General features: G+C 47.0%; 1 protein-coding gene across 4 annotated transcripts in view; it reads right to left on the reverse strand.

The window, feature by feature from the left end:
• Positions 1 to 11248, reverse strand: part of LOC111145977 (WD repeat domain, phosphoinositide interacting 2) — a 36423-nt gene extending 25175 nt beyond the window's left edge. For 3 of the 4 annotated variants that reach the window (XM_022501326.1, XM_022501324.1, XM_022501325.1), the window contains exons 1-2: positions 11010 to 11248; positions 4469 to 4551 (exon numbers count right to left, since the gene is read on the reverse strand). In XM_022501326.1, coding sequence (XP_022357034.1) covers positions 4469 to 4551; positions 11010 to 11083 — 157 coding nt within the window. In that variant the 5' untranslated portion in view covers positions 11084 to 11248. The remainder of the gene's footprint in view (positions 1 to 4468; positions 4552 to 11009) is intronic. The other variant, XM_022501327.1, reaches the window with a different exon arrangement.
• Positions 11249 to 26539: the final 15291 nt, after the last annotated feature.

Consider the following 26539-nt stretch of genomic DNA (forward strand, 5'->3'; position numbering starts at 1 on the left):
ATGGGCTACTCTACAAATAACATCTACACACCCTTTATTTTGTCTACGGGGGAAGGATTTCACTGCAATCCTGTTTCAGGGAAGGGAGATCAACACATCTGCACGTTATGTATTTATCTCCACACACACAAGGGATAGAGAGTGGAGAGAGAGAGAAAGAGAGAGAATGAAAGGACAAAAGGGCACAGGCACAAACAACAGGAAATGCATACATGGGAGTTCCTGCAGAAATTACAATATAGACGGGAAAAAAATCTTCCACTATTACTGGGGGAAAGGCTTTTTTGTTTGTTTGTTTGTTTGTTTGTTTAAATCACCAGCAGAAGAATGAGCAGTTGTTTATTCTGTTCTTCCCAAGACCAGTTCTGGCTCATTCTTTCTGTGACAGCAACAGTGACCGAGAGTAAAGATCTGAGTTTGTGACACGCCGCTGAGATTACAAGCCTGCACGAAACCTCACGTGTATTCTTTGCTCTGGGTCTATTTGTAGAAAAATTCCAGAAACCAATCTTGATTCAGTAGCTGACCTGTTTCTGAACAGACATTCTTTGATCTACTCAATAAAAGTATGTGTGGGAGGGGCGCCTGGGTGGCTCAGTTGGTTAAGCATCTGTCTTCAGCTCAGGTCATGATCCCAGGGTCCTGGGATCCAGCCCCACATCAGGCTCCCTGCTCGGCGGGAAATCTGCTTCTCCCTTCCCCACTCCCCCTGCTTGTGTTCCCTCTCTCACTATGTCTCTCTGTCAAATAAATAAATAAAATCTTAAAAAAAAAAAAAAAAAAGTGTGCGAGAGAGAGGAGAGTTGGACAACGTTCCAGGAGAAAAAGAATCTCATCACTTCCCGTTTAAAGTATTAACCCTTAAAAAAATTATTTGTCTGTTTTCATCACCTATTTCTAAGGGTCAAAGTTCACTGAGAGAAGACCAAAGAAATCTTCCACCTTACCATGTAGGTCGCTAAATACCCACTCTTTCTTTTCACAGTATTATCAAGACATCACATTTTGTTCCACCAAAAACCTTTAAAAAAAAAATGAGGCACCAAGAATCAGTGAATAAAGTTCAAGGGAACAGATGAGTGATTGAACTGATTCCATCTGGGGAAGGGTAAAGACACCCTTTCTCAGCACTGAGTCTCCGAATGCGGGCTGGGGGTGGGGGATTCTACGGATTTCAAAGCAGGTGACTGACCCTAGTCACTACAGCCACACTTTCACTGCACAATTCAGGGGCTCACTGGGGCGAAGAGTTAGTGAATGTTTTAGTCATTCATAAAAGCCCGATGGAATCCAGTGATCAGGCTACCCTTCTCTGAAGAAATCCCCTGCAGGGAACAATCCTATGTGGGACCATGGGAAGGTGACCAGTTTGGAGATTTTTTCAAACTACGGCCAGCCACCTGAGATAAGGAAGCACACGAGTTCCCAGCCGTTTTATCACCCAGATCGCATCTTCGAGCTACATACAAGAAAAAAAGGCTTTTTGAAAAGAAGATTTAGTAATCATCAGCAGGCCAAGTCTGAAGACAAAAAAAGGAGTAAACTCTAAGGCAACCCACAGGAAGTATGAGTCAGAGACACTGGAGAGCTCCTGGGGGAAGGCCTGGGTGCTAGCCTTTGGGGCAGCAACAAACAATGGAGAGAAGTCCGCCACTCCACTGATGGAGGGGAGGGGTCACCCGAAGGGCTACTGAGGAGAGGGGGCTGAGGCCTGGAGGGAGGCTGTAAACCCTCTCCCCTAGTGGTGGACCACAAGAACTCCCCCATCTCAAGCAACAGGCAGAAGAAGTGACATTTCCCCAACATCTTCATCTTATGCAACAGGGGTGGGAGGCGGTATTTGTGTCTGTGCTTGTCGCCGTGTCCCCAGCCTAACACTGGACACAGATACACGTATTCTGTTGTCTCTCTCCACTTAACCACAAGTGTCAAGGGGACAGGAACGTGGCCCTACCGCATCTCCATGTGCAGAATAGGGCCACACACAGCAGGTTCCTGAGATGTGTTCATGGAGTGAATGGAAACAAGAACGAAGGAGAAGCCTGCTGGCCCTACTCGCCCCACCTCCCCCTTCTTCAGAGCTATCGGCAGGCAGAGTAGAATTCCAGAATGGAACACCAGACCATCAAGAAAGCAAAGTTGGCAGCACTGGAACAGTCGCTCAGGAGGGAGATACTGACGTTGTTAATAAGGAAGAAATCGGACGGCACAACTGCACGCTCACAGAGCTGACATGGTAAGTATTCAGTCTCTCCCTGAATGCACACCCCATGTGACCAATTACAAGAAGTATGCTGTGTGGACAGCTCCTAATTCTCTAACAAGGATTCTTAACTGAGGTCAGGCCATAGGCAGGTTTCGGGGCTGCTTATCATAGACAGAGAAAATACTTACAAACTGCATGTCTTGGGGCTCCTGGGTGGCTCAGTGGGTTAAGCCTCTGCCTTCGGCTCAGGTTATGGTCTCAGGGTCCTGGGATTGAGCCCCGCATCGGGCTCTCTGTTCAGCGGGGAGCCTGCTTCCCCCTCTCTCTCTGCCTGCCTCTCTGCCTACCTGTGATCTCTCTCTGTCAAATAAATAAATAAAATCTTCAAACAAAACAAAACAAAACACCCACATGTCTGACGAAGGACTAGTATCCAGAATATAAAAAGAACTCTCAAAACTCAACATCAAAAAAGAAAAACCCAAATAATCCCACGAGAACATGGGCGAAAACGTGGACATTTCACTAAAGAGAATATACGTGTGGCAAATAAGCATGCGAAAAGATGCTCAACGTCATTAACTGTTAAGGAAAAGCACATCAGAACCACAATGAGACCGCACTGCTGATACCTACCAGGATGGTCACAATGAAAAAAACAGTGATAACACCAAATGCCAGCAAAGACGGAGGAAGTGGATCTCTCATACATTGTCAGTGGGAAGGTAAAACGGTACAGCCACCCGGAAAATACTTAGGTAGCTTCTTTAAAAAGAAAGAAAAAAAATGGGGGGGGTGCCATATGACCCAGCATATACTCTTAGGTATCTATCCCAGAGAGATAGAACCTTACATCTACCCAAAGCTCTGTTCACAGCAGCTTTATCTGTAATCGCCAAAAACCAGAGTCAGCCCAGCTGCCCTTCAACAGGGGACTGGTAAACTGTGGTCCGGCCACACCCATGGAATACTTCTCAGTCATAAAAAGGAATTACCGACACACACACAACGGCATGGATGAATTTCCAGAGAATTATGCTAAATAAAAAAAGCAAACCCCAAAAGGTTATAATCTTCCATTCATACGGCATTTTTGAAATGACAAAATTTAAGAAACAGAGAACAGATGTGTGATTAGCCAGGATTAGGGTGGGGGGACAGGAAGAAGACAAGTATGGTCATAAAAGGACAGCAGGAAGAATCCTACCATGTCAGAACTTTCTAGAGTCTTGCTTTTGGTAAAACGGGAACGTACAAGGGCGTTAAGACCGTACAGAACTTATAAAAACTCACGTCCGTACAAGCAGAACTGGGGAAACCTGAATGGGAGTGACGGGTCCCATCAATGTTGCTCTACTGGCTGTTGACACTACCCTGCGCTTTCACACAACGCTAGCACTGCGGGAAACTGGGAAAAGGGTATAAGGCATCTGTATTATTTCCAACATTTGCATGTAAATCCAATCACCTCAATCTAAAAGAGGTCATGTTTTTAAAAACAAAAATAAAGAACAAAGCGTATTACAAGCTCGCCTCTATAAAATGAAACCACACACAAAGACAAAAGTATACCTTTACGTGTATTTTACATGTGTGTAACTACGTTAAGCTCATAGAAAATAAGTTATGTATATAGGAAGAGCCCCAAGCTTTCTAGCATATTCACTCTGGGGAGGAGGGGTCTGTACCTCCCATGCAATCTCCAAGCATGACTTACACAGACACACACAAACGAAAACCAAAGAAACCCAGGTCTGAGATGAAGCAGTCTATGTAAAGTCACAAGTGAGTGACTGAGCATGAAGTCAAAGCTCACACGACCCTTCCACAGTCCCGTATCGCCTCTGACATGTGGGTGACCCGACTGCTGGAAGACGACAACAGAAGAAAATAAATCATTCCTACAGCAGCTGTGAGGTTTTCCATTTTCTGGAAGCCCTTTAGAACAGAAACCAAAGTGGTTTACACAATGGCATTTAAAGTGGGGAGCAATGACAGAATAGTACATACAACATGGTATCATGTGTTAGAAAAAAACCACCCATAAAACAAATGTTTCTATGCGTACCCGTGGAAGTACGCACACGCACAGACCTTGGAGGCCACGTACCATCTGTGGGGATCAAGGGACGAGAAGAGTACCGGTCAAGGGGTCTCGGGGCTTCAATCACAGTGTCAGAATTTGAGATTGCATTCCAATTCAAGTATCATTTGTCTTTTTTTTTTTTTTTAAGAAAGGGGAAAAATAAAGCAAACACTTACTGCATTCATAGATCTGTTCCAGCTTATCCACAGAAGAAAGGGAGAAAAATTTATAACCGGACTTACTACCAACAGCTAGGGACCTGCAAAAAAGCCAAATCAGAAATAAGAGCTGATACGTGTAGACAGTGATAATGCACAAACTAGCTCCAAGTTACCAACCAGCAACCACCATCTCTACCAAAAATTTGCACCAATCATTTCAGATCATTTGCAGTAGGTGAGTGGTGGCTGAGCAGGAAAGGGGAAAGGGGCAGGGCGAGACGGCCCGGCTCACAGCCAGGGAAAGGTGAAGGTCAATGAAGTACAGGCAGTATTCTTGTCTAAAGCCTACAAAACCTTAAAGATAAATGTGACAAATGAATGGAAGTAATCGGCCCTAAGTCAGTGACCCCCTCCGAGCAGAGTGGGGTGTCTCAGGTGATCTCATCTACATGCGAGTCCAAAGGCTAAATAAGCTGACGCCCCAAACTTTAAGCAAAGATAAGGACAGCGCAGGGGACGATGACGCCCTTCGGCCTTTCGGCCAGACCCCAGCAAATGCAGTTCAACCACCTGTGTTACGCCCGGGCCGGACAGTGGGGTAGAAATAAAACGGAGCAAAGAGCTAACTTAGAATCCGGCAGCAGACTGCACAGCTGACCTACGAAGAAAAGATGAAGCCACTCACACCTGACACCAGCCCCCGGGTGGTGGCTGAGAGGCCTCAAGGGACCTCGCGGGCCCTCCAGGCCCCCAGCACAGGAGCCAAGGGACACTCCATGAAGGTTTTCCTCCTCAGACGATTACTACCCGCTGGAACGTGACTGACCGCAGGAAAAAAAAACAAACAGAAGAAAGCACAGCTTTGAGACACAGAAGATGAGCCAAGGAAGTAGGAAGCGTGGGCCATGCGAGGAAGTGGCGACTGGGATTGCTGTGAATTCAGTGTCTGGGAGGACGTGGAGACAAGTAGAGGCAGGAGACAAAGCAGAAGACGAGACCAGGAGTATCTCTGCACAACAAGAGAAAAACCAGGGCCCCTCTAATGGCCATTTCACCTATTAAAAACCTTATTAAAAACTTGAGATTTCCAACCTCTCTTTCATCCATATGCAGGAGGAGAGTACATTCTAAGAACGGAGCTGCTTATAAGCACTATTAAATTTTTAAGCTGTAATGGGTTTCTATATCTTAGATGTATAAACAGAAACAAAACTCCTTCTACCAGTCTGTTTTTTGGGGAAAAAAACACCTTCACTGTACTGAATTAATTGTATCGATGAAGCGATTAGGTATTGTTACCTGTAAATATTTTGAAAAGCAATAAAGGTGCCAATAAAAAAAAAATAGAAGAATACCTAGGAAAGCTAAAAAATACGACAAACTCTCAGCAATCTACAACTTTTGGAAAGTTGGGTGTTTGGGAGAATGTTTTCCAGATAACTAACTATTAAGCACCAATACCTCCCCTCCACCATTTCTGATTAAAAAATGAGAAAAAGTCGCTTTTGTACTATATGCTTTCCTGTGTTCCTATCACAAGGGGATGGGAAATTCTTAACATCTTCCAGGGCTCCCATCATTAAACTTACCCTACTATTAGAATACAGTGACCCTCTCAGACGCTAGTAAGGAGTTGAGGGTTTTGTGTACTGACCTCAGATGGCCAGGCTGTAGCGCTGAGTTTCTAAATACATTTTCCACCTTTTGTTCTGCTGACAGGTGTCACTTCCTTGTGGCCCTGCCCCCAACATTAACAGCCCCTCTCCCATTCTAATTTCTTGTTGACTTAGGAAGCAAATCACCAAGCCTATTGGCCTTATATATAAAAGAAGCTTAGAGAGGCTTTCTTTCATGGGCAGAGTTAAGGAGCTTTAACTAGTTAATGAGAAGATGGATTTTGATGCTGTGCTCCTAACAGAAGAATCTGTCAAAACTGGGCTTTGTGGGGGGCGCCTGGGTGGCTCAGTGGTTAAAGCCTCTGCCTACGGCTCAGGTCACGATCTCAGGGTCCTGGGATCGAGCCCTGCATCCGGCTCTCTGCTCCGCGGAAAGCCTGCTTCCCCCTCTCTCTCTGCCTGCCTCTCTGCCTGCTTGTGATCTCTCTGTCAAGTAAATAAATAAATAAAATCTTAAAAAAACAAAACTGGGCTTTGGTGATCAAACATCAGAACTTAGATGTTCTTACAGATATTACAAAGCTGATTTAGGATATTGAACACTTGAGCTAGAATTTTAACTGCACGGTTTACAAAACCTCAATCAGCCAAAAATGTAACCAAAAATATTTCAGTTATTTCAATTATTTTTTGACATGCATATATGCTATAATACGAATGCATACTTTATCAATAAAGGTAGATGTTTTTAAAGGGTGGTAACACCAGCAATCAGGTTCATACATCCCTCTTTGGGGAACGGTCCTGTTTTTAATAATTTCTCATGACTTGCCTGACCATACAACGGCAGACATATTAATGGGAGAGGCAGAGTAATAGAGAAGTTTGAGATTTCCTTCTTAAATAATCTTATTGCCTAATAAACGTTTGTGTGTGTGTGTGAGAGAGAGAGAGATCTTTTATTGACAAAGGGAAAACCCCCAGCTCACTATAATAGAAAAAAGGACAGATCTACTCAAGCCCCTACTTCACTACTACACCCCTGCCTTCAGAGGCACCTGCTGTCAAAATCGAGACCACCATTATATACCCTGGAGACAAGGTCCAAGTCCTCTGCCAGGATGGGAGAGGGAGTGCTTCTGGAACATGCTTGGGGCCAATCCTCTGTATTGTCATCCCGTCCCCCTAATCCCACTTCTGGAGCTTCCCTAGACTGCCAATCCTGAGCCTGGGGATTCTGCACTTTAAACTAGGTTGGCTCTCCGCTTTCTTCACTAGCAATTTGGGAGTCACGTTCCTTCACTACTTGTTAGCTGCCAAAATGTTGTTGCTGGTGACTCCTTCCTTACCGGTCTCAACCTTTTAAAATATCTTTTGGTATTTTATTGGTTGATATTTGTAGTGGGGTTTTGGGAGGGAGCCAAAATAAATGTTCGTGTCTGACCCACCCTCTTTAACTGCAAGTCTGTCACTAAATTTAAATTTGAGTGTACACTATCTAAAAGACAGTGATTGCCACTAAAAACAAAACAGCAAAAACAAAAATACCCTCAAATGTGAATCGGATCTCTTTCTTAACTCCTTTTTTCTTTTCTTTGCCTTCTTATCAGTAATTAGTCACGAAAAGCTTTCCCTTTTACTTGATTAAAGGGCTGCACAGCATCTGTCCACACCCATAAAAAGGAAACCACCTGAACTGCTGACCTTGGGCCCTCTCTAGTAAGCTAGTCGGGCAGCAGGCCCTTCCCTCAGCTCACAGGACTTCTACCCCGGATCTCCACCTGGATAGTCCTACGGCCTTGAAAATTCCACAGGAGCCAAAGCAGAATTCATCCTTTGTCCCCAAACTGAATCTCCCTCTAACCTTTCCCCCATAATAGAATCACTGTTCACCCCAAACCCAAACCAGAGATTTGGGAGTAACCTTAAATGCCCTGCACTTTCCACATCCCACAGGTCACACCAAGTCCCAACGGCTGATCAGTCTGCTCTCCACGGGCCACTGCTGTTGGACGACATCCTCCTGGGTGACTGTCCTGCCTTCCTCCAACACACTCTCTACCCAGCAGGCGGAATGACCTAAAACTTTAAGGCTGAAGGATCCTTAAAATCCATTCACAATCAAGCCTCTCAATTTACTGATGAGGAGAAAGTGGAGACTAGTGACTTTCCCAGAATAATCTCTGTAACCTAGAAGAATCTCATTTAAACAAGCGTCTCTATAACTTTTCTGGACACTAACAACATCAATGCTACAAACGAAAAACTTGGAAAACCAAGTCCCTTTCTTTCATCTGCCCCTTTTGGAGTGTTGTTTAAAACAGACGTTGCCGAACTACGGGCTTCCCACAAGCTAAGAGGCATCCGATGGAGGACTTCAGTCCTTGACATTTTCATTTAAGTGACACTCTGCCACTTATTAGTTTGTTAACTTCAATTTCAAAAGCCAAAAATCCCCCCAAAATAAGCCTTCCACACTGTTACTTCCAGAAACTAGGATTGGAACTAACCAGACAATAGGTGACTGAGATCAGCTGTTTTAGTGCTTTCACTGCTCTTGCTTAAAAAAAACAAAACAAAACAGGGGTGCCTGGGTGGCTCAGTGGGTTAAGACCTCTGCCTTTGGCTCTGGTCATGATCTCAGGGTCCTGGGATCGAGCCCCGCATCGGGCTCTCTGCTCAGTAGAGACCCCGCTTCCCCCCCTCTCTGCCTGCCTCTCTGCCTACTTGTGATCTCTCTGTCAAATAAATAAAATCTTTAAAAAACAAAACAAAACAAAACTTATTCATACTTTCAGGGAAAGAATCCTAGAAAACTGAGCACACTTTCTGGACAAAAAAGCAGGATATAGCTTGCTATACAAGGAGTATTCTTTGTTAAGCCTTCCTGCATAACATACACCTATTCTACTAAGTGAAATGGCTTCCAGATTTTCTCACTCAATACAGTTAATGTGGATCCCACACCAATAACCTTTGTCTTGTGAAAAACTGTGTTCCTCTACAGTTTCTGGAGTTGGATAAGGGAGGCAAAGGGGTAAACCGTGCAGCCTTTCCTCAGGAACTCGTGCGTTTCTTTAAGACAAATTACAGTCATTTTAACTGATAAACTTCTAGTATAATCTTAACTTACCCTTAACAATTTATGTTCACACTCTATCAAGGTCTCTGGCAAGTCCAAATTAGGACACAGAAATCTCAGAAATCTCTTGAACTTCAGGACCCACTGAGGAGTGGGGAAGCACATGATTTTCAAGTGTGAAAAGGTCTAATTTCAAGCCAGACTGATACAGTCTATTATATATGGGATGTGGAGCCCATTTGAAATGAGAGCCAAAGAGAACACCTTCTCATATTTTATTTACTTTCAAATAAATAATGGGTAGTGAAAACCTGAGAAAAAAAGGTAGAAAATGTTTTGGAAATTCACTAATTTATAGAAGACATAAAAACAACCACGAAGCTACCACTTCTTACCGATCTCAAAATACTAAGGGCTGAAAAACCAAATCACAGATGGTTTGAAATGCTCTATTCGCTTCTTGGATGAATATAATATAGTCTATCCCAATTACAACCATGTGCAACAGGTTGTCCAAGATGTTTCTGTTGTACTGGTTTTTGGTCACACAGTATGCTTATATATCTGGCTGTTATAATCTTCAAAGATTGCTACAGTATGATTTCTAAATTCACTGTCCTCAAACTCCTACCTTTTAGGTAGAAAAGACAGTGGGGCAAGGTGGGAAGATCACTGGCAAAGAAGTCAGTCCCATCCCCCACTCCACTATTGGCCAAGTGGAAGATCCAAGCACAGCTCTGGACCTCTGTGAACTTCAGGTTCCTCATGTGCAGTCCCTGAAGGAGACTGGCTTCCTTTTCACCCTCGGTGGGGTCCCCCTGCTGGACCCTCTGCACTAACCTCCCAAATCTGGGGAGATGCTGCTGAGCACCTGCTGCTTGCCCCCCACAATGAACTTTTCATTTAAAAAAAATTTTTTTCTACTTTGCTGATACCATTCAGCCAGTAACAACTCAATCAACTACTTACTATGAAGCCAATGACCCATTCCTCCTCACTTACATCACTTCCTCTTACTCACTTCCCAAGATGGCTCTCCTCCCTTCCAGTTCCACTCCTCCTTCCTTCTCCAGAAACTTCATCTATTAACTATCCTCACAGGTCACCCACACAGCCTCCGAAGAATCAGCCTCAAACCCACATGGGTTTGGACAAACACCGTTCCAAACCATGGGTGGGCATCAGTGGCCGCTCTTCCCCTTGGGACATCCCCAAGATGTCCCTCTTGGCTCAGTTTCTCCCCAGATCAGAGGCCAGGGTTATTGCTAAATCTGTTTCTTGCTCGGGCAGGACATCAAAGTCACCTAAAAAAGAACAGCGAGACAGGAAGTAAAAGAAAGCAAAGAAGGGAAAGAGGCCCTAAGATGATGAGGCGACTAGGAGAAGGGCCTGAAGAAGGGAAAGAGTGGAGGAAGAGAGCTGACGAAGAAGGGGAGGTGGAATACAGGAAGAAACGCACTCTCAGCGCTCCGGAAGCGTCTGAGACAACAGGTCAAGCCACAAAGTTGTGCCCCAACTTTGTGAGAAGGGAGGTCCCACAGGGTAAAGCAACCTTTCGGTGGGTGGGTGCAACACCTCCCTATCTCCATCACTTTCCCCGCCCAGAGATCGCAGCTCCAGCGCAAAGCGCGGAGGGTCCCCGAGCAGAGCGCCCCTCCCTCCACGCTCCGGGCCCGCCCCCAGGGGCGCCCCCGCCCTCCCCGGCCTCCACGCCGAACCTCCAAGGCCCGATCTCGGGCCCGGCCTCGGCCTCGGGGTCGGGGTCCCGCCCGCTCCAGCCCCGGCCCCAGGCTCCCGCCCGTCCCAACCCCAGGCCTCGGCCCCCGGCCCCGGCCCCCCGATACCCTCCCGGCCTTACGTGTTGTCCTGGTTGAAGTTGGCGAAGAGCAGCTGGCCGGCGCCGGCCTCGCCGCTCTGACTAGCCAGGTTCATGGTGGGCGCGCGACGGGCGGGCCCGGCCCGGGGCTCGCGCGCGAGAGGGCGTGTCGGGTGCGCTCAGGGTCGGCGCCGGGCCCCGATCGCCGCCTCGCTGGCCGCAGCTGGCTGCCCGGGGATCAACCGCCGCCTCATCCCGTGCCCGCTCTTGTTTATGCTCCGGAGCCGGGGCACCCTGCGCGCCTGCGCGGCCCCGCCTCCTCGGCGCACGGCCTCCCTACGGCGCAGGCGTACTGCGGAGGTCCCGCCCCTTCACCTCTGGCCGGGTCCCGGGGTTCTGGTCGAACACGCGCACGCGAGGGGACGCGCCGGCCGGGCTTGCTCGCGGACCCAGGGCGGCGCATGCGCATGGAAAAGAATACGTGCTCGGTACACTCCACCACTTTATCAATATTAAAAGGGCCCGCCGTGTGCCAGTCGTGCTAAATATTTATGTACAGCTTACAGCAACCCTACTTAGAGAACACTGCATTCCCATTTTATAGATTTGAAAACTGAAGCTCAGAAAGACTAACCTCTTTGCCGAGTGCTGGATCCGAGAACAGAAACCCCTTTCCGCAAGGCCCACGCGGAGGAGTCCACCTTATGTATATTCATACATGAAATAATATTTAGGAAGTACCTTCCATGTGAACTAAATGGGCCTCCTTTCCCTTAGAGAAATTACAGATTACTTGTAATTAAACACAATTACAAGTCGGGGTACAAGAGAGCTCATAATGAGGTCACTCAACCTAAACTTAAAGGATAAGGACCATGCAGTCAGAGAAGGCTTCCTGAAGGAGGGGAGCCCTGGAATTTGAATCATAGGTAACCAGTCCAAGGAGATGGAAGCATTCTGTATCGCAAAGGTCCACAGATGAGAGTGTGTCCCGGGAATGCTGTGCTCAGTGTGTCTGAGCTCGGATGGGACAGCGAACACGAGACAGATTTGACTTGTGAAATCGGAGGTGGCCAAACCAAGTTGGGGGTTGTTAAGCTACATTAAGCAAGAGACTGAATATTATCCTAAGAACAATGGACTACCATTGAAAATACTTAGGCAGGAGAACTGCACAATCAAATTTGTGGGTAGGGAAGTTATTTCTAGCCACAGAGTCAAGAGTGCCCTGAAAATCGTTGAGGAAAGTCAACGATTTTCTATAAAAGGTGTTGACTCTCCTATCTCACGCCAAACTCAAAAAACTAGTTTGAGATGGATTGTAGACATAAATGTGGGGATGAAACAGTAAGCCTTCCGGAAGCAAACATGGGAGAATGTCTTCATGACCTTGGGGTAAATAAAGTTTTCTAAGCAAGTACTTTAAAAAGTACTAACCACAATATAAAACATTAATCTTCACCAAAATTAAGCACAACTGCTTACCAATAGACTATCAAGAGACGTTGAGAAGGCAAACCTCAGAATGTGTTACATATACTTGCAATACATATATTTGCAAAATGAATTTTGACAAAGGATGTCTTTCCAGAATGTTCAAAGAATTTCTGCAAATCAGTAAGGAAAATACCAACTCATTTTTTTTACTGGGCAAAATACTTGCGCACAGGCACTTCACAAAATAGCAAAATGGCTAATGAGCCCCTGAGAAGGTGATCATCATTAATATTCATCAAGGAAATGCAAATTAAAAGCAAATGAGATACTGCGTGCATCTACCTGTTAAAATCAAATAGAAACAAAGACTAGCCAAGGGCACCTGGGTGGCTCAGTTGGCTAAACATCTGCCTTCAGCTCAGGTCATGCATGATCTCAGGGTCCTGGAATTGAGTCCCACATCAGGTCCCTGCTCTGCGGGAGTCTGCTTCTCCTTCTGCCCCTCCCACCTCCTCATCTTTTCTTTCTCTCTCTATCTCTCTCAAATAAATAAATAAAATCTTAAAAAAAAAAAAGGAAGAAACAGAGACCAGATTTGAAAATACTCTGAGTATACAAAACCAGTTTAGTCAGACAAGCAAAGTTTAATTTAGCTTATTTTGCAAGATAGGCAAGGCTAACTCGTCCTGAGTCACTTCTTGCTGGTGTCTCTGAAAATCATAAGCAAAACAAAGTAGTTCCGCAAAATTGATATGTGATAACTGCTAACCAATTCTCTTGCATTTGAGAAAATTCTAATATCGTAACCAATCACTGTGAAGAGTGAATAGTCACTGTAGGAGCTGCTGTATAATGATATACCTCTGAGGGGTGCCTGGGTGGCTCAGTGGGTTAAGTCTCTGCCTTTGGCTCAGGTCATGATCTCAGGGTCCTGATCTCAGGGTCCTGGGATCAAGCCCCGCATGGGGGTGGGGTGTGTGGGGGGGGTCTCTGCTCAGCGGGGAGTCTGCTCCTCGCCCCCCTCTGCTTGCCTCTCTGCCTACTTGTGATCTCTGTCAAATAAATAAGTAAAATCTTTAAAAAAATGATATACCTCTGAGCCTCCTAACATGTTTCGGTTTAAGTGCTCCTTGTTTGCAAACTGTCTCTGGTGTGTACACAATAAACTTTTTCTAATTACTACTTCAGTGATTTGTTGATTTTCTTTTTTTTTAAAGATTTTATTTGTTTATTTAACAGAGATATACAAAACAAGAAAAGGAACACAAGCAGGGCAAGTGGGAGAGGGAGAAGCAGGCTTCCCGCCAAGCATGGAGCCCAATGTGGGGCTTGATCCCAGGACTCTGGGATCATGACCTGAGCCGAAACCAGATGTTTAACAACTGAGCACCTCTGATTGTCATTTTTTATTCCGAACTTTTGACATCCTCTATTGGCTAAAATTAAGATAATTGACCTGGCCCCGCCGGGGGGCGGGGCGGGGGGGGGTGCTCAGTCATTAAGCGTCTGCCTTCAACTCAGGTCATGATTCCAGGATCCTGGGATGGAGCCCCGCAGGGGGCTCCCTGTTTGGTGGGGAGCCTGCTTCTCCCTCTCCCTCTGCCCCTGCTTGTGTTCCCTTTCTCACTGTATCTCTCTCTGTCGAATAAATAAATAAAATCTTTAAAAAATTTTTTTAAAAAGATAGTTTACAACACAAAGTGTAGACGATAACTTTGGAGCAACTGGAACTTTCTTTCATACACTGTGAGTACAAGTCTAAATTCTTAGAATCAGGGCGCCCAACTGGCTCATTTGATAGGGTGTGTGACTGGAACTCAGGGTTCTGAGTTTGAGCCCCACACTGGGTGTAGAAATTGCAGGTTACTTAAATATAAAATCTTAAAAAAATAGAATCATTTTGGAAACTGGACAGTATTTACTCAAGTTAAACATACATATTCCCTATGACTCAGCCATTTCACTTCTAGGTATATCCTCAATAGTGATTACTATATATTTCCCCCAAAAGACATGTATAGGAACACTCCTAGCTGCTTTTTCATAATAATCCTAAACTGCAAATAACTGAAACATTCATCTATGAGAGAATGAATAAGCAAATTGTGATACATTCATACAAAAGAATACTACAGAGCATTTAAAAGGCCACACACACGTGAATGAATCTCACAGGTATAATACTGAGTGAGAAGAGTAAAAAGATACAAAAGAACATAATACTATGTGAGTCCATCTATATGAAGTCAAAAACAGGCAGAGTTGTGGTTCCCTCTGGTGGGGGATTGATTGGGAGTGGGGAGGAGGGAGCCCACTGGAGTGTGGGAAGTGTCCTGTGTCCTGATTTTAGTGCTTGGGCATATATATATGTATATGGGCATACATGTAAGTATATGTAAATATAGAATATATGTATATACATGTATAAATATATGCGAATATATATTTATATTATATATTATATAATATTTATATTATATTACATTAATAATTATATAATATAACATAAATATATAAATAAATATTTGTAAATGTATAAATATACCTATGTGGCTGCTCATAGAGCCCACCTCCAATCACTAAAGTCAAGGTGTAGCGCAGAAGCAATGTCTTTAGTGGTTCTGTCTTTATCAGTTGGCAATTTCCTGTGGACCATTATTTTTGAACAAAGACGTGTAGGGAGGTGCCCAAATAAATCCCCTGGGTTCTAGACACCGTCCTTGACTTCATTTTGAAAAGCCACCCAGTTTCCCCTTGCTCATCAGAATCTATTATTTCATCCAGGAAAATAACTTCTCTCTCCATTGGTTCAGCCAATGAAGATTTCTAAATGGTGGGGGTTGGGGGGTGGAGGCTGGGAGGGGTAGACTCCATTTCCAATTTACCAGAACCATGACTCTGTTCCCTGAAAATAGGGGTCCTTGAGACTAGAATCTCAAAATCCAGTGAACCCAGGGCTGTAGGGATAGAAACCAAAAAATTTTTCAGTGGATTATTAGTTGTAATCTGCAAGGAAACGCCACTATCTCTACTGCCAGTTGACGGCATGTCCTGAATGTTGTAGAATGACATCTCAACCCCACAGGGAGTGGCCTCTTAGCTGGCTAAGCCTTCGGGAGGCCATTCTACCATCTATGTGGGTAATAGGATACGTGAGAGGAATGGTGAATTCCAAGGGCATGAGCCCATTGTCAAGTTTCCTTCCCCTTAATGTAATTTCTTGGCCAGAAGACATATGGTATGAACACCTGGATAACCCTTTTAAAAATGGTAACCTCCAAAGCGTCTGCCTTCGGCTCAGGTCCTGGTCTCAGGGTCCTGCTCAATGGGGAGTCTGCATCTCCTTCTACCCCTCTTCTCCCCCTCCAGCCCTACTAGAGCTCTCTCTTTTCTCTCAAATGAATAAATAAAATCTTTTTTTTTTTTAATGGTAACCTGGGGGTGCCTGGGTGGCTCAGTGGGTTAAGCCTCTGCCTTTGGCTCAGGTCATGATCCCAGGGTCCTGGGATCGAGTCCCACATCGGGCTCTCTGCTCAGCGGGGAGCCTGCTTTCCCCCCTCTCTCTCTGCCTGCCTCTCTGCCTACTTGTGATCCCTCTCTCTCCGTCAAATAAACAAAAAAATCTAAAAAAAAAAAAAAAAAAAGGTAACCTCCTCACATTCTCTATCCCTTTCCTTGCTTTATATTTCTACATTGGACTTAACACTTTCCAGGGGACTACAAAACACCCCCTTCTGACTAGAACATAATCCTCCAGGAAGGGAGGATTTCTGTCTCTCTTGTTCACTCTGAGCTCGTATTACCTAGAAACTTGGAACTTAGTGCCTGAGGAACTAAACTCTGGCCTCCATTCGTGGTGCCCATAATGGGCTGGAGCTGAGGGCTGCTGCCCACTCACCCTGTATTGGTCCCACTGCTCTCCTCTCTGGGTGGCCCCGGGAACCACAGGCCAGTGTTGCTGGGGAGTAGTAGGCTGGATTTGCACCTGAGAGCTGACCTGTGTGTGACTCAGAAGCGCACTCTTGTGTCCCAGCTCACCTGGGGACGGCATGAGCTGACATTCCTGATGGCAGGTAGAGCAGGAAAGATGCTCGGGACCTTCTCTCATCACTTTAGGAATCCTCCAGCTAACTGACCTGACGATGCCAATCCCATGAAGAAGAGGTTCCCTTCCTCCTTTCAACCTTAGAGCAGAACCGTCATCTGCTGGTGCTTAAAGCATTCCTCAAGTAGTCTTCTCATGCGCCACATTCAGAGATGAGCAATCCTCCCACGGGCGAGTTTCTCAATAAACCCGTGGGTTGAACCCCTGGCAGAGAGGAGGGAACTAGGGGCTGAGTGAAAGGGTGTTGGAGTGCACCTTGCGGGAGGTGAGGCGGTGGGAGGGAGGTCGGGACAAGCACAACACTGAAATCAGACAGGCACACTGAGGTTCAAATCCAGATTCAGGTTCTTAGGAGGTATGTCTCCTTAAGTAAGATCGTACCCTCTCTGAGCATCTATTTCCTGAATAATAACAAGGGCTAGATAATTCGCCTCTTGGGGGCGCTATGGAGATTGGATGAATGGCAGCAAGCACTTCCGAAGAGGGGGGCAAGAATCTTTGAAAACCATCCCTCCGTGCAAGCAATGAGAACACTGCCCAAAATGAGCAAAATTAACTTCTTCGGAACTCTTAAGGCTTGCAACCTTCTAAGAGGCGTTTATACAAGCACAACAGCGGAATCTCTGTAAAAGCAGTGAGATTTATAGCATTTTTAGTTTTTCCTGATACCATCTCTCCCTCTGAACTCCATGGTAGCCTTGAATATGGGTAGCTTTGAACATCAGCAGCCTTGCGATGGTGACAGGTGTAAAAACAATCAGTCTAGCCATCACTGGAAGGGGTGGAAAGGGCTTGGAGCTCCCCAGAAGTCCCATCCCCAGAAAATGGTCACCATTCTGGTACAGTTTTTGCCGAAGAGCTCCATTTGCTTTTCTTTTTTAAAAGATCTTATTTACTTATTTGACACACACACAGAGAAATCACAAGTAGGCAGAGAGGCAGGCAGAGAGAGAGGGGGAAGCAGGCTCTCTGTTGAGCAGAGAGCCCCATGCAGGACTCGATCCCAGGACCCCGAGATCATGACTTGAGCCGAAGGCAGAGGCTTAACCCACTGAGCCACCTAGGCGCCCCAAAGAGCTCCATTTTCAAAGCGTGTCTTTATTTGATCCAAGAGTCTGCTAGTTCATCGTGTGGATGAAGTTCCCTCCTTTATTTCTATTATTCCGAATTGGTTGAGTTTCATTGTGAAACGTGGTTGGATTTTGCCAAAAGCATTTCTGCCTCTACAGGATGATTCCGTTTGGAATTTGTTTATTTGGTCAGTGGCTTGGTTGGACTGATTCTGAGAAGTCAGCCCAACCCTCGCATCCCCCAGTCCCACCCTGAGCAATCTCTGATTTTTTCCTCTTCTTTTTGCCCCTTAACATGCCTACCTAGGGTCATCCCTGGTTCAGCAGGAGCCACTGATGGGTCCAAGCTTATGCATAACCCTCTCCGCCAATTAGATTTCTGCCTTTCCTGTTGCATGTATGGGATAGACGCTGCTCTTGTAATTCAGAGAATTTACTTGTTTCTGCCATATTCAACCAGAAAGTCGTAGCTCAGTGTTCTTTCTCTGGTCTATCCCGAGAGGGTATAGCCCTGGGCACGTGCACCATCTTCCCTAAGGCCAGGTTGACTGGAATACCATTTGAAACCCTGGCTTGCTAGAAGGCACTATCGAGAAGCAGGAGCTAACTGTTCCGTGAATGCCGGTGTGAACTTCTGGTAAGCTCCTCGTGCCAATGAGGTTTCCACCTGTTTTGACGCAGCTGGATACAGCATGGAGAATGCCTTCAAGTTTACCCCATTTACAGCCGCTCTGAATGTTCTGGAGTGGTGCATTCTTCCTGGCTCCCAGAGCTGTCCGGAATCCCAGGAGGGCTGTGGGAATCTACCAGATTTCTCTTCAGGCTTGGAGTTTTCAACTCAGGCTTCTGAATGAAGTCAGTCTTCCCTGGTGTAGCAGGAAAGCTCTCCATCCTGGATCCCCACATTCTGGATTTGGCTGATTACTTTCCTGTGGGTTTCACTTAACACGAGGATAATTGAGAATGTTCCTCTTGTCTCTTTGACTTAGAACTAGAGGAAATAACATTTTGGGAAGAAGATATTATCTGTGATTCCCAGAGCTGGGGTCAATGGGGCCAAGGTCCGTGCATTTTAGAAATTGACGCGTATTGGGGCACCTGGGTGGCTCAGTGGGTTAAAGCCTCTGCCTTCAGCTCTGGTCAAGATCCCAGGGTCCTGGGATAGAGCCCCACATAGGGCTCTCTGCTCAGCAGGGGGCCTGCTTCTTCCTCTCTCTCTGCCTGCCTCTCTGTCTACTTGTGATCTCTGTCTGTCAAATAAATAAATAAAATCTTAAAAAAAACCACAACTTAGCGTTTAAAAAAATAAAGAAATTGACACGTATTGCTGAGAAGGTTACTCTGATTATACCCTCCTGGGACAGGTTGGTGGGTGAGCAGCCTTGTTCTCAGCCCTAGACACTTCCAGATTGAGCCAGCTCCCAGGCTTGTCATTTTTTATGTGCGATAATGTGATAATTCTGCTTCTGGCCACCAGAGGCCAGCAAGGCCCAGACAGTGGACCCAAGGGGATTCTCTAAAGGCTAGATCCTGTGCTTTGAATCCTCTTGTTGAGGCTGGGATCTGGGGTGTCCAGTAATCAGGAGGTAGGAGAGTAGGGAAGACTGGACAGGGGTGGATGAGGTCTGGGACATGTCTGAGAGGCCCCAGAGAGAGAAGGGCTGAAGGCCAGAGCAGGCAGTCAGCTCCTGGAAATTCAAACAGTGAACATTTCTGTGACTGATGTTAATTAAAGCTTATAATTATTAATTATAGCAAAAACTGGGCCTATGAGCACCACACACTTGAACTTTATCTCTTCTGCATATATACACATGACAGGTACAAAGATACGGCCTTTTAAAAAAATTGCTATAGGGGCACCTGGGTGGCTCAGTGGGTTAAAGCCTCTGCCTTCAGCTCGGGTCATGATCCTGGGGTTCCGGGCTTGAGCCCCACATCGGGCTCTCTGCTCAGTGGAGAGCCTGCTTCCTCCTCTCTCTCTCTGCCTGCCTCTTTGCCTACTTGTGATCTCTGTCTGTCAAATAAGTAAATAAAATCTTTAAAAAAAATTGCTATGCAAGGATGGCTTCGTGGCTCAGTTGTTAAGTATCTGTCTTTGGATCTAGTCATGATCCCAGAATCTTGGGATCGAGCCCCAAATCGTGTTCCCTGCTCAGCAGGGAGGCTGCTTCTCTCCCTACCCTGCTCCCCTGCTTGTGCACACATACACTCTCACTCTCTCTCAAATAAATAAATAAATTCTTTCTAAAAAATAGAGAAGATTGTTAGCAAAGAATCCATTGTTTTAGGCAAGGTCACCCTTCTAAGGAGAATGGATGGGATCTAGTCATAGATTTCCTAGAGCTGACTGGGGAACTTGCTTATTGACCTGTTAAAGGTTATGTTTCTGGGGCATTTGAAACTGCAGTTGGATTGGGTACCAAGTCTTGGTTGGCTGACTTAGGGCCTTAACCGAAGTGACGCCATTTTGGTCCTATGGTTTTCTCTTTAAACATTCGATTAAGTTTTGTGTTTCTTGTACGTATAAAACCAAAACAAAGTTTTTAAAACTTACTTACTTTTGAAAATGATATTTTCCTCCTGGGGTCCCAGGGAAATTTTTTAAATAAAAAGCCAGAGGACAATCCTCTCGTGTTGAGGGGGAAGTCACCTCCTCCCCCAGCAAGATGTTTGGTGTACATTCTTCTCATGACAAATCAGGTTATCATTACTGATCTTACCTGCCTGGTTGGTTTTGCTTTAAATCTGAGGCCCCCAAGTCAGTGGAGGGCCTGGATTTGAATTTGGCTTCAGCCTGTGTGGATGTGTCTCTGGGTCTAATGTCCTTTGAATGATGCCCTGGGCATTTGGCAAATGCAGAGGTAACTTCCAAATTCCTTTCCTCCTCCAGGATTTGGATAGTATGCTGAGATGAGGGGTGTCTGGAATGCAGAGAGCAGATGCCCCAGGATCTGGCCCCCACGCCCTTCCTTCCCCAGTTCACTTCCTGCTCTCATCTCTGCTGGTTTAGAAGCTCGGGATTTGGATTCCTGGTTAAGGCTGGAGTACAGCAGAAGGGAGAAGGGCATTCATCTGGAGGTGGTGGGAGGCTGGGACAGTTCAAAAAGGGTCCGATGAGGCACTTGCCAGAAATGAGGAGGTACCTTCCAAGCTGTCAGACCCCTTAAGGGATTGCTGTGCCCACCTTGTGCCCCTTTCCTGCAGCTGCACCCAGTGACTGGTGGATAGGAAGAACCCCCCCCACCTTGCTCCTGCTGTCCACCCCAAGAATAATCCCTTGATCAATCTCCTTGCCTTAATCTCCTCTCAGAGCCTAGTTCCCAGGAACCCTAGCTGGAACAAGCTGGTTTCTGGGAGCTACTGCTTTGCCTTCCTGCAAAGATCTGAAGCTGGCTCCGAGCCCACAAAGCTGGAAGAGAGGAAAGTCTCCCCCGCCCCGGTCACAGTGGTTTCCCCAGCTGAGCTGATCAGTGACCAGGACAAACCCTGCTTCTTCAGGATCAGAGCCCAGCACACAGTAGGCTAAACAGAGAATGGACAGTCAGAGTCCCAGTTCAGAGCGATGACAGGGGTCAGGGGATCCTGGTCAGACGAGCTCTCCAACAGTTAGACAGACACGGTTAAAAAGAAAGCTATCGGCCCTAAATGGAGTCATTTGTGTTAAGAACCTCACATCAGGAAACCTGGACTTAATACCTAATCTAACTGTAGTTTTCTACCTCTACCCTCCCCCCACCCCAAGGTAATCTTGAACCCATTAACCTGGAATTTCCTGGTTGGCACTAGGAAATTGACAGAAAGACACTTTCCTGTTCCCCTTAGGAGGGCAAACTTGTCTAAAATAACGCATTCTTTGCTTATAGTGTCCCTTTTCCATTCTCTCTGTCTCTTGAAAAACCTTTCCTTTCCTGCAGTGGAGTTTCCCTCTGCCTGCTGGATGGGATGCTGCCTGATATTCATGAATTGATTGGTAAAACCAATTATATCTTTACTAGATTGAATATCTGTTATTTAACAACCTGTATCAAATAAAATCTGAATATATATTATAAAATCTGATATATGCAAGTATATATATAAATTATATGTGAGTGTGTGTATGTATACAGACATACGTGTATATTTTACACATACATGTACATAGGGATGGATTATAGATAAAATATAGATATAGATACTGATGTAGGAAATGTTGGGGTTTGGGAGCGAATGGTCAAGAAAGAATTCTTGAGACATCTTTGGTGCAAAAAGGTGGTTTAATTAAAGCACGGGACAGGACCCCTGGGTAGAAAGAGCCATGCCCATTATATACTTTCAAGTTGAGAGGAGCTTAAGGAGAGCGTAAGTCTCTTAGGAATTTGGAAGCAAGGTTTCCAGGACCTTGAGGGGCTAGCTGTTGTTAGGAAAAGGATATTTATTCCTGTCCAGTAAAACCCTAGTCATGAGACCCTTCAGATGCGTATCAGTGGTCCACATGCTTGGAGGATGATTGCTAAGGAAAATCTTGGGGGAGGGGGTAGAGACAAAGGAAGTTTCCAAAGGATTTTTTGCGTGTTAAAGGAGAATTACAGGATCCTGGAGGTCAGGATAATGTTAAGCTAAGATTGCCTTTTGCCCTTAGCAAAGATTAACATGGAGGCAGTTTCTAGAGGAAGGTCACTCTGCCCATCCCATGGACTTGTCAATGGGCTGTAAGTCGGAAGGATATTTAATTTTTTGTTCTTTTGCCTTTGTTCCCCGCATCAGATCCCATCTGAAATGACCAAGAGCAGCCAGAAACTGGAGAGAAGCTTGAAAGGAATAACATTTGCAAGTTTGTAGCTGAGGACTGCTTCAGTGTGGATGTCAGCTTTCAGTGTGTTTGCTGTCATATCCTTAGAGGTGCAAGGGGCTGACGGAGAATTTAAATATGTTTCCGGCTTTTCCGCAGAGTGCACTCCACTTTGACATTGACCTCTATGGTCTCCGGTCACGTAGACGGCAGTCTGGTGGGTGGTGTTTGGAGAAGAGTGTGGACAGTGAGATCTGGGAAGGGGAGCCTCACCTCTGGGGGGTAGGGAGACCAAGGACAGACTTACACTCTAGACCCTGTCCGGACTTCATCCAGATTATCTGTAGAACCACACAGGTACTCAGTGGCTCCCCAACCAATTGGCCAGGGGCTCTGAGAGGGGGCCCAAGGCATCAGGACAGTGGCAAGCTTCCCAGGAAATGCTGGAAGGTGAGCACCCCTGGGCCAAAGTCAGTGAAAAAGCGTTCCCACAGCGACCCTCCACTGCAGAACTGACCTGGGGCAGTTGTCCAGAGACAGAAAAAGAGACTGATGCAGGCAAAGCACCTGTCTGGCTTTGTAATTATCCTTCTTCTTCCTATTTTGCACACCAGGAAGATGTGGCTGGATGGTGGCAAAGCCAAGTCCAGAGAAAAGTTACGTGGGACAGCTGCCTACTGTCCACTCATCATCTACCTACCAGTGGTGGGTGTTTACCTTGAACCCGGTCTTGTCCGTAGCCGTGGTCCCCATAGGTTAGAAGAAGCTGGGCAGGAAGCTGATCTCACGGCAGAGGGCTGAGAGAGGAAAGGGAGTCCCAGCCAGCCAGGAGCTGTCCACCCATGTCAGACAATGCCACTCTGTGACCCTGGTATAGTGAGACAGAGACCAAAACCAGCTCAAAAACTTGTCTAGCCACAGAAATTAAGGTCCCCACGCAAAGCACAAAAATACCAAAAAGCCCTACTCTCCTGGCTAATATAAATGACAGTCACGGATTTGGCAATCACAGCCCCACCCTCCCCCTGCTCTGTTCCCCTTTTAGAGAAGAAGATATGCCACCAAAAATCGGTCCTGCTTCCTAATAGTATCCAGTAAAAAGTACAACCCCACTTCCTTGAACTTCCCCAAGCACCTAAGGCAAGTACAAATTCTGCCCTGAGTCTTTCCTGACCCTTCCTGGAGGAGAGTCCTACAGTTCCCCATGGCCCTCTGAATTCTTGTAACCAGTCAGTAAACCTCCCTGAAGTCTTTCGCTGGTGGGCTTTGACAGGATAATACCGTGGGGCCCTGGGGCTGGTTCGAAGGTGGCACAAAGAGAAGGAAAGCCCGTTTCCTTAAAACCTCTGGCAAAAGTGACCTTTGAACTGGGTCTGGAAGAATAACTAGAGACCTGCTAGCCAAACTGAGAGGGAAAGGCCTTCCAGGTGGAACAGCATGTAGTCACAGAGCATGAGAAAGCTGTACCCATTCTGGGAGTCTGTTTGGATTCATTTGCTGGGTATGGGGGCTGGGCAAGGCTGTTTTATCCTAACTCCATCCTGAAGGGAAGGGGACCACTGAAGGATTTTAGGGAGAGGGACTTCATCAGACTTGTGTTTCAGAAAGTTGCTCTGGTAGGGAGGGTTTATGGGCTGGAGAGGCCGAGACAATGGGGACAATGGGGACTTTGTTGCTAAGCATATAGTAGATGCTCATGTGGGATCTGCTGATTGAGGATGGAAGTCACCAGGAGGGAGGAGGAGAATCAGGTCAGGTCAGAAGGGGACATTGGGTCCTGGGGAAAGATGGCAGAGGGTGGCCTCATGGGAGGAGACTGGTGATGTGGTCAGGGCTCCATCCAAGGAAGGGGTGAAAAGCATGGGTGGTTGCTGGGGGGTGGGGGGGGCTTTCTCTTCCACCCCACTTGCCATTCTGCCCCTCCAAAGAGCCAGGAAGACAGTAGGTGCTTAATCAGTGTGCATTCAACAGTGCAGGGCATTTCAGGGACAGACAGATGTAGGTCTGTGTGTGCTTGAGCACAGCCCCTCACCTGCAAACTAGGAAGGGCTCTCCTACCTTGTAGAGTTACAGAGGGGACTAGAGGGGTAATAACAGTGATGACTCTGGGCCCGGGCTGCCTTTGTTCCTTCAGTAATCCTGCAAGGAAGGTGCTGTTATTTCCACTTTACAAGTGGGGAAACTGAGCCTTGAGTGGGAAGCACCTGGGTTCAGGGCACACAGCTAGCTGGTGGCAGAAGCAGGTGATGGATCCTGGGAAGGCCACCTTCAGAGTTCCCAGCCGCGGCTGGCCTGGCCAAGAGGGTGGCGTGGGGTGGCCTTCTGGGTCGGGGGTCAGAGAAGGAGCCCCAGAGTCCCAGGAAAATGGGGTGGGTTTTGGCCACCTGGTTGTGGGGCCGATCTCTTAGGTGACTGTGAGCTGTCACTGTGGGAGGGGCTGCAGTTTGCATCTGGAGACAAGGGGAGAGGCACCCCCTCCCAGGAGTGGTGATAGACAGGCCCGGTGACAAGGCTGGGGGAGCCCGAACCCACACAGTGAGCAGTAGGTGGGCTTGCACCAAAGAGACGGCTGGCCATAGTGAAGTAGGCACAGGTGAACTTCTGCCATGGGGGGAAAAGACAGAGCCAGGGGGGTGGGGCAGCGGGGATCCCAGAGGGCTCCAGGGTCAGGAGCCAAGGCCTGTCCGGTGGCTGCTGCCACCCCTGGCACCCACCCCGTCTCCTTCATGCACAGTCTAACCCTGACTCCCCCGTGGGTGTCAGGCCCTCAGTTGCCATAACAACTGGATCCCAGCAGTAAAAATAGTAACATTTCTTATTCAACTTTTTTTTTGCTCTTTGAGAAAAAGAAAATCCAGTTCGAGGTTTGTGTTTCCCTTCAGGGGTCTCCTCTGGGGCCCCGCTGAGCCCACTGCCAAGACCTGGGGAAGGTCGACCACAGGCTGGGGCCAGGAGGAGGCCAGCGGGCCGGCAGCCTGAGGAGCTCTGGTCCCACACCTGTGGCTTCCCTCAGCCTCCGGATGGCTGCGCTCAATGACAATCGATGCCCCGGGCCTGCCCTGGATTCCCTGGGGAAGAGGGGCCCACAGGGAGGTCAGACCCCTGGGGGCTTTCACTTCTATAAAGTCAGCAGGGACCTTTATGGAATTGAAGTTGAGGGCAGAAGAGGAGGTATGCGTGGCACCTGGGGACAGGTGTGTCCCAGTGGGGCTGACAATAAGGCCTGGGTGGGGGGTCACAACAATGGTGAGGGAGGTTAAGGTCAGGGAAGAAGCCATGAAATGCAGGTTCAGAGCTCAGATCCTGGGCAGGTCCTCTGGCTGTGTGACCTTGGGAGAGTCCCCTGGTCCCTCTTAGCCTCTTTCCCTCCTCCATTGAGAGGACAGGAGGTGTTGGTCACTGTACCCATGAGCCTCTCCCAAAATGTAAAGAGACAACTGAAACAAGTTTCCTGAATGTGACTTATTCTCTCCTGGCACCGTGTACTCTGGACAGAATGTCTTTTCTGTTTCATTTCCAACAGCTGCTTGTCGCCGGCCGGCTGACTCCCTGATCTTCTAGAACCACGCTGCCCCCTAGGACTTTCTGTGGCGTTGGGAATGGTCCGACACGCCAGCCACTGATCACATGTAGCTGCTGAGTGAGTACTTGAAATGTGGCTTGTGTGACCCAAGAGCTGCATTTCAAATTGCATTTCATTTTATTTAACGTAGAAATAACCAGACACAGGAGGCTGGTGGCTTTCATGTTGGAGGTCGCCGCTCTGGGAGGTCCAGATGAAAGTTCAAAACTTGCAGCTCACTCTGAGGAACCTTCCAGCTCACCTGGAACCTTGACCTCAAGTCCACCTGGACAAAACCCAAATCACATCTTCCCTCTACTCCCTGCTGCTCCTCCCTTGGTCTCCTCCCCCTCTCTCCACACCCCCAAATGTCATCAGTACTTACCCAGCAGGGCCAGCCAGAAGCCCAGGGGTCACCCTTCACTTCTAATCCATTTGACCTCCTAAACATCCCCAGACTCCTTTTCTGGTCCCTATCTCCAGCCTTCCCTCTCCCCGCAGCCTGTGAATGCCTGTACCTGCAATTTTTCTTGTCCACACTAATCCTGGGTGTCTCTGTGCCCAGCATTTGGGAGTGCAGAAATGAATTCCATAGGGTCGCTTTGCCCTGCGTGGGATTATTTC

Source organism: Enhydra lutris, unplaced genomic scaffold (assembly GCF_002288905.1).
Source record: "Enhydra lutris kenyoni isolate GAN:26980312 unplaced genomic scaffold, ASM228890v2 scaffoldscaffold13, whole genome shotgun sequence".
Lineage (NCBI taxonomy): Eukaryota > Metazoa > Chordata > Mammalia > Carnivora > Mustelidae > Enhydra > Enhydra lutris.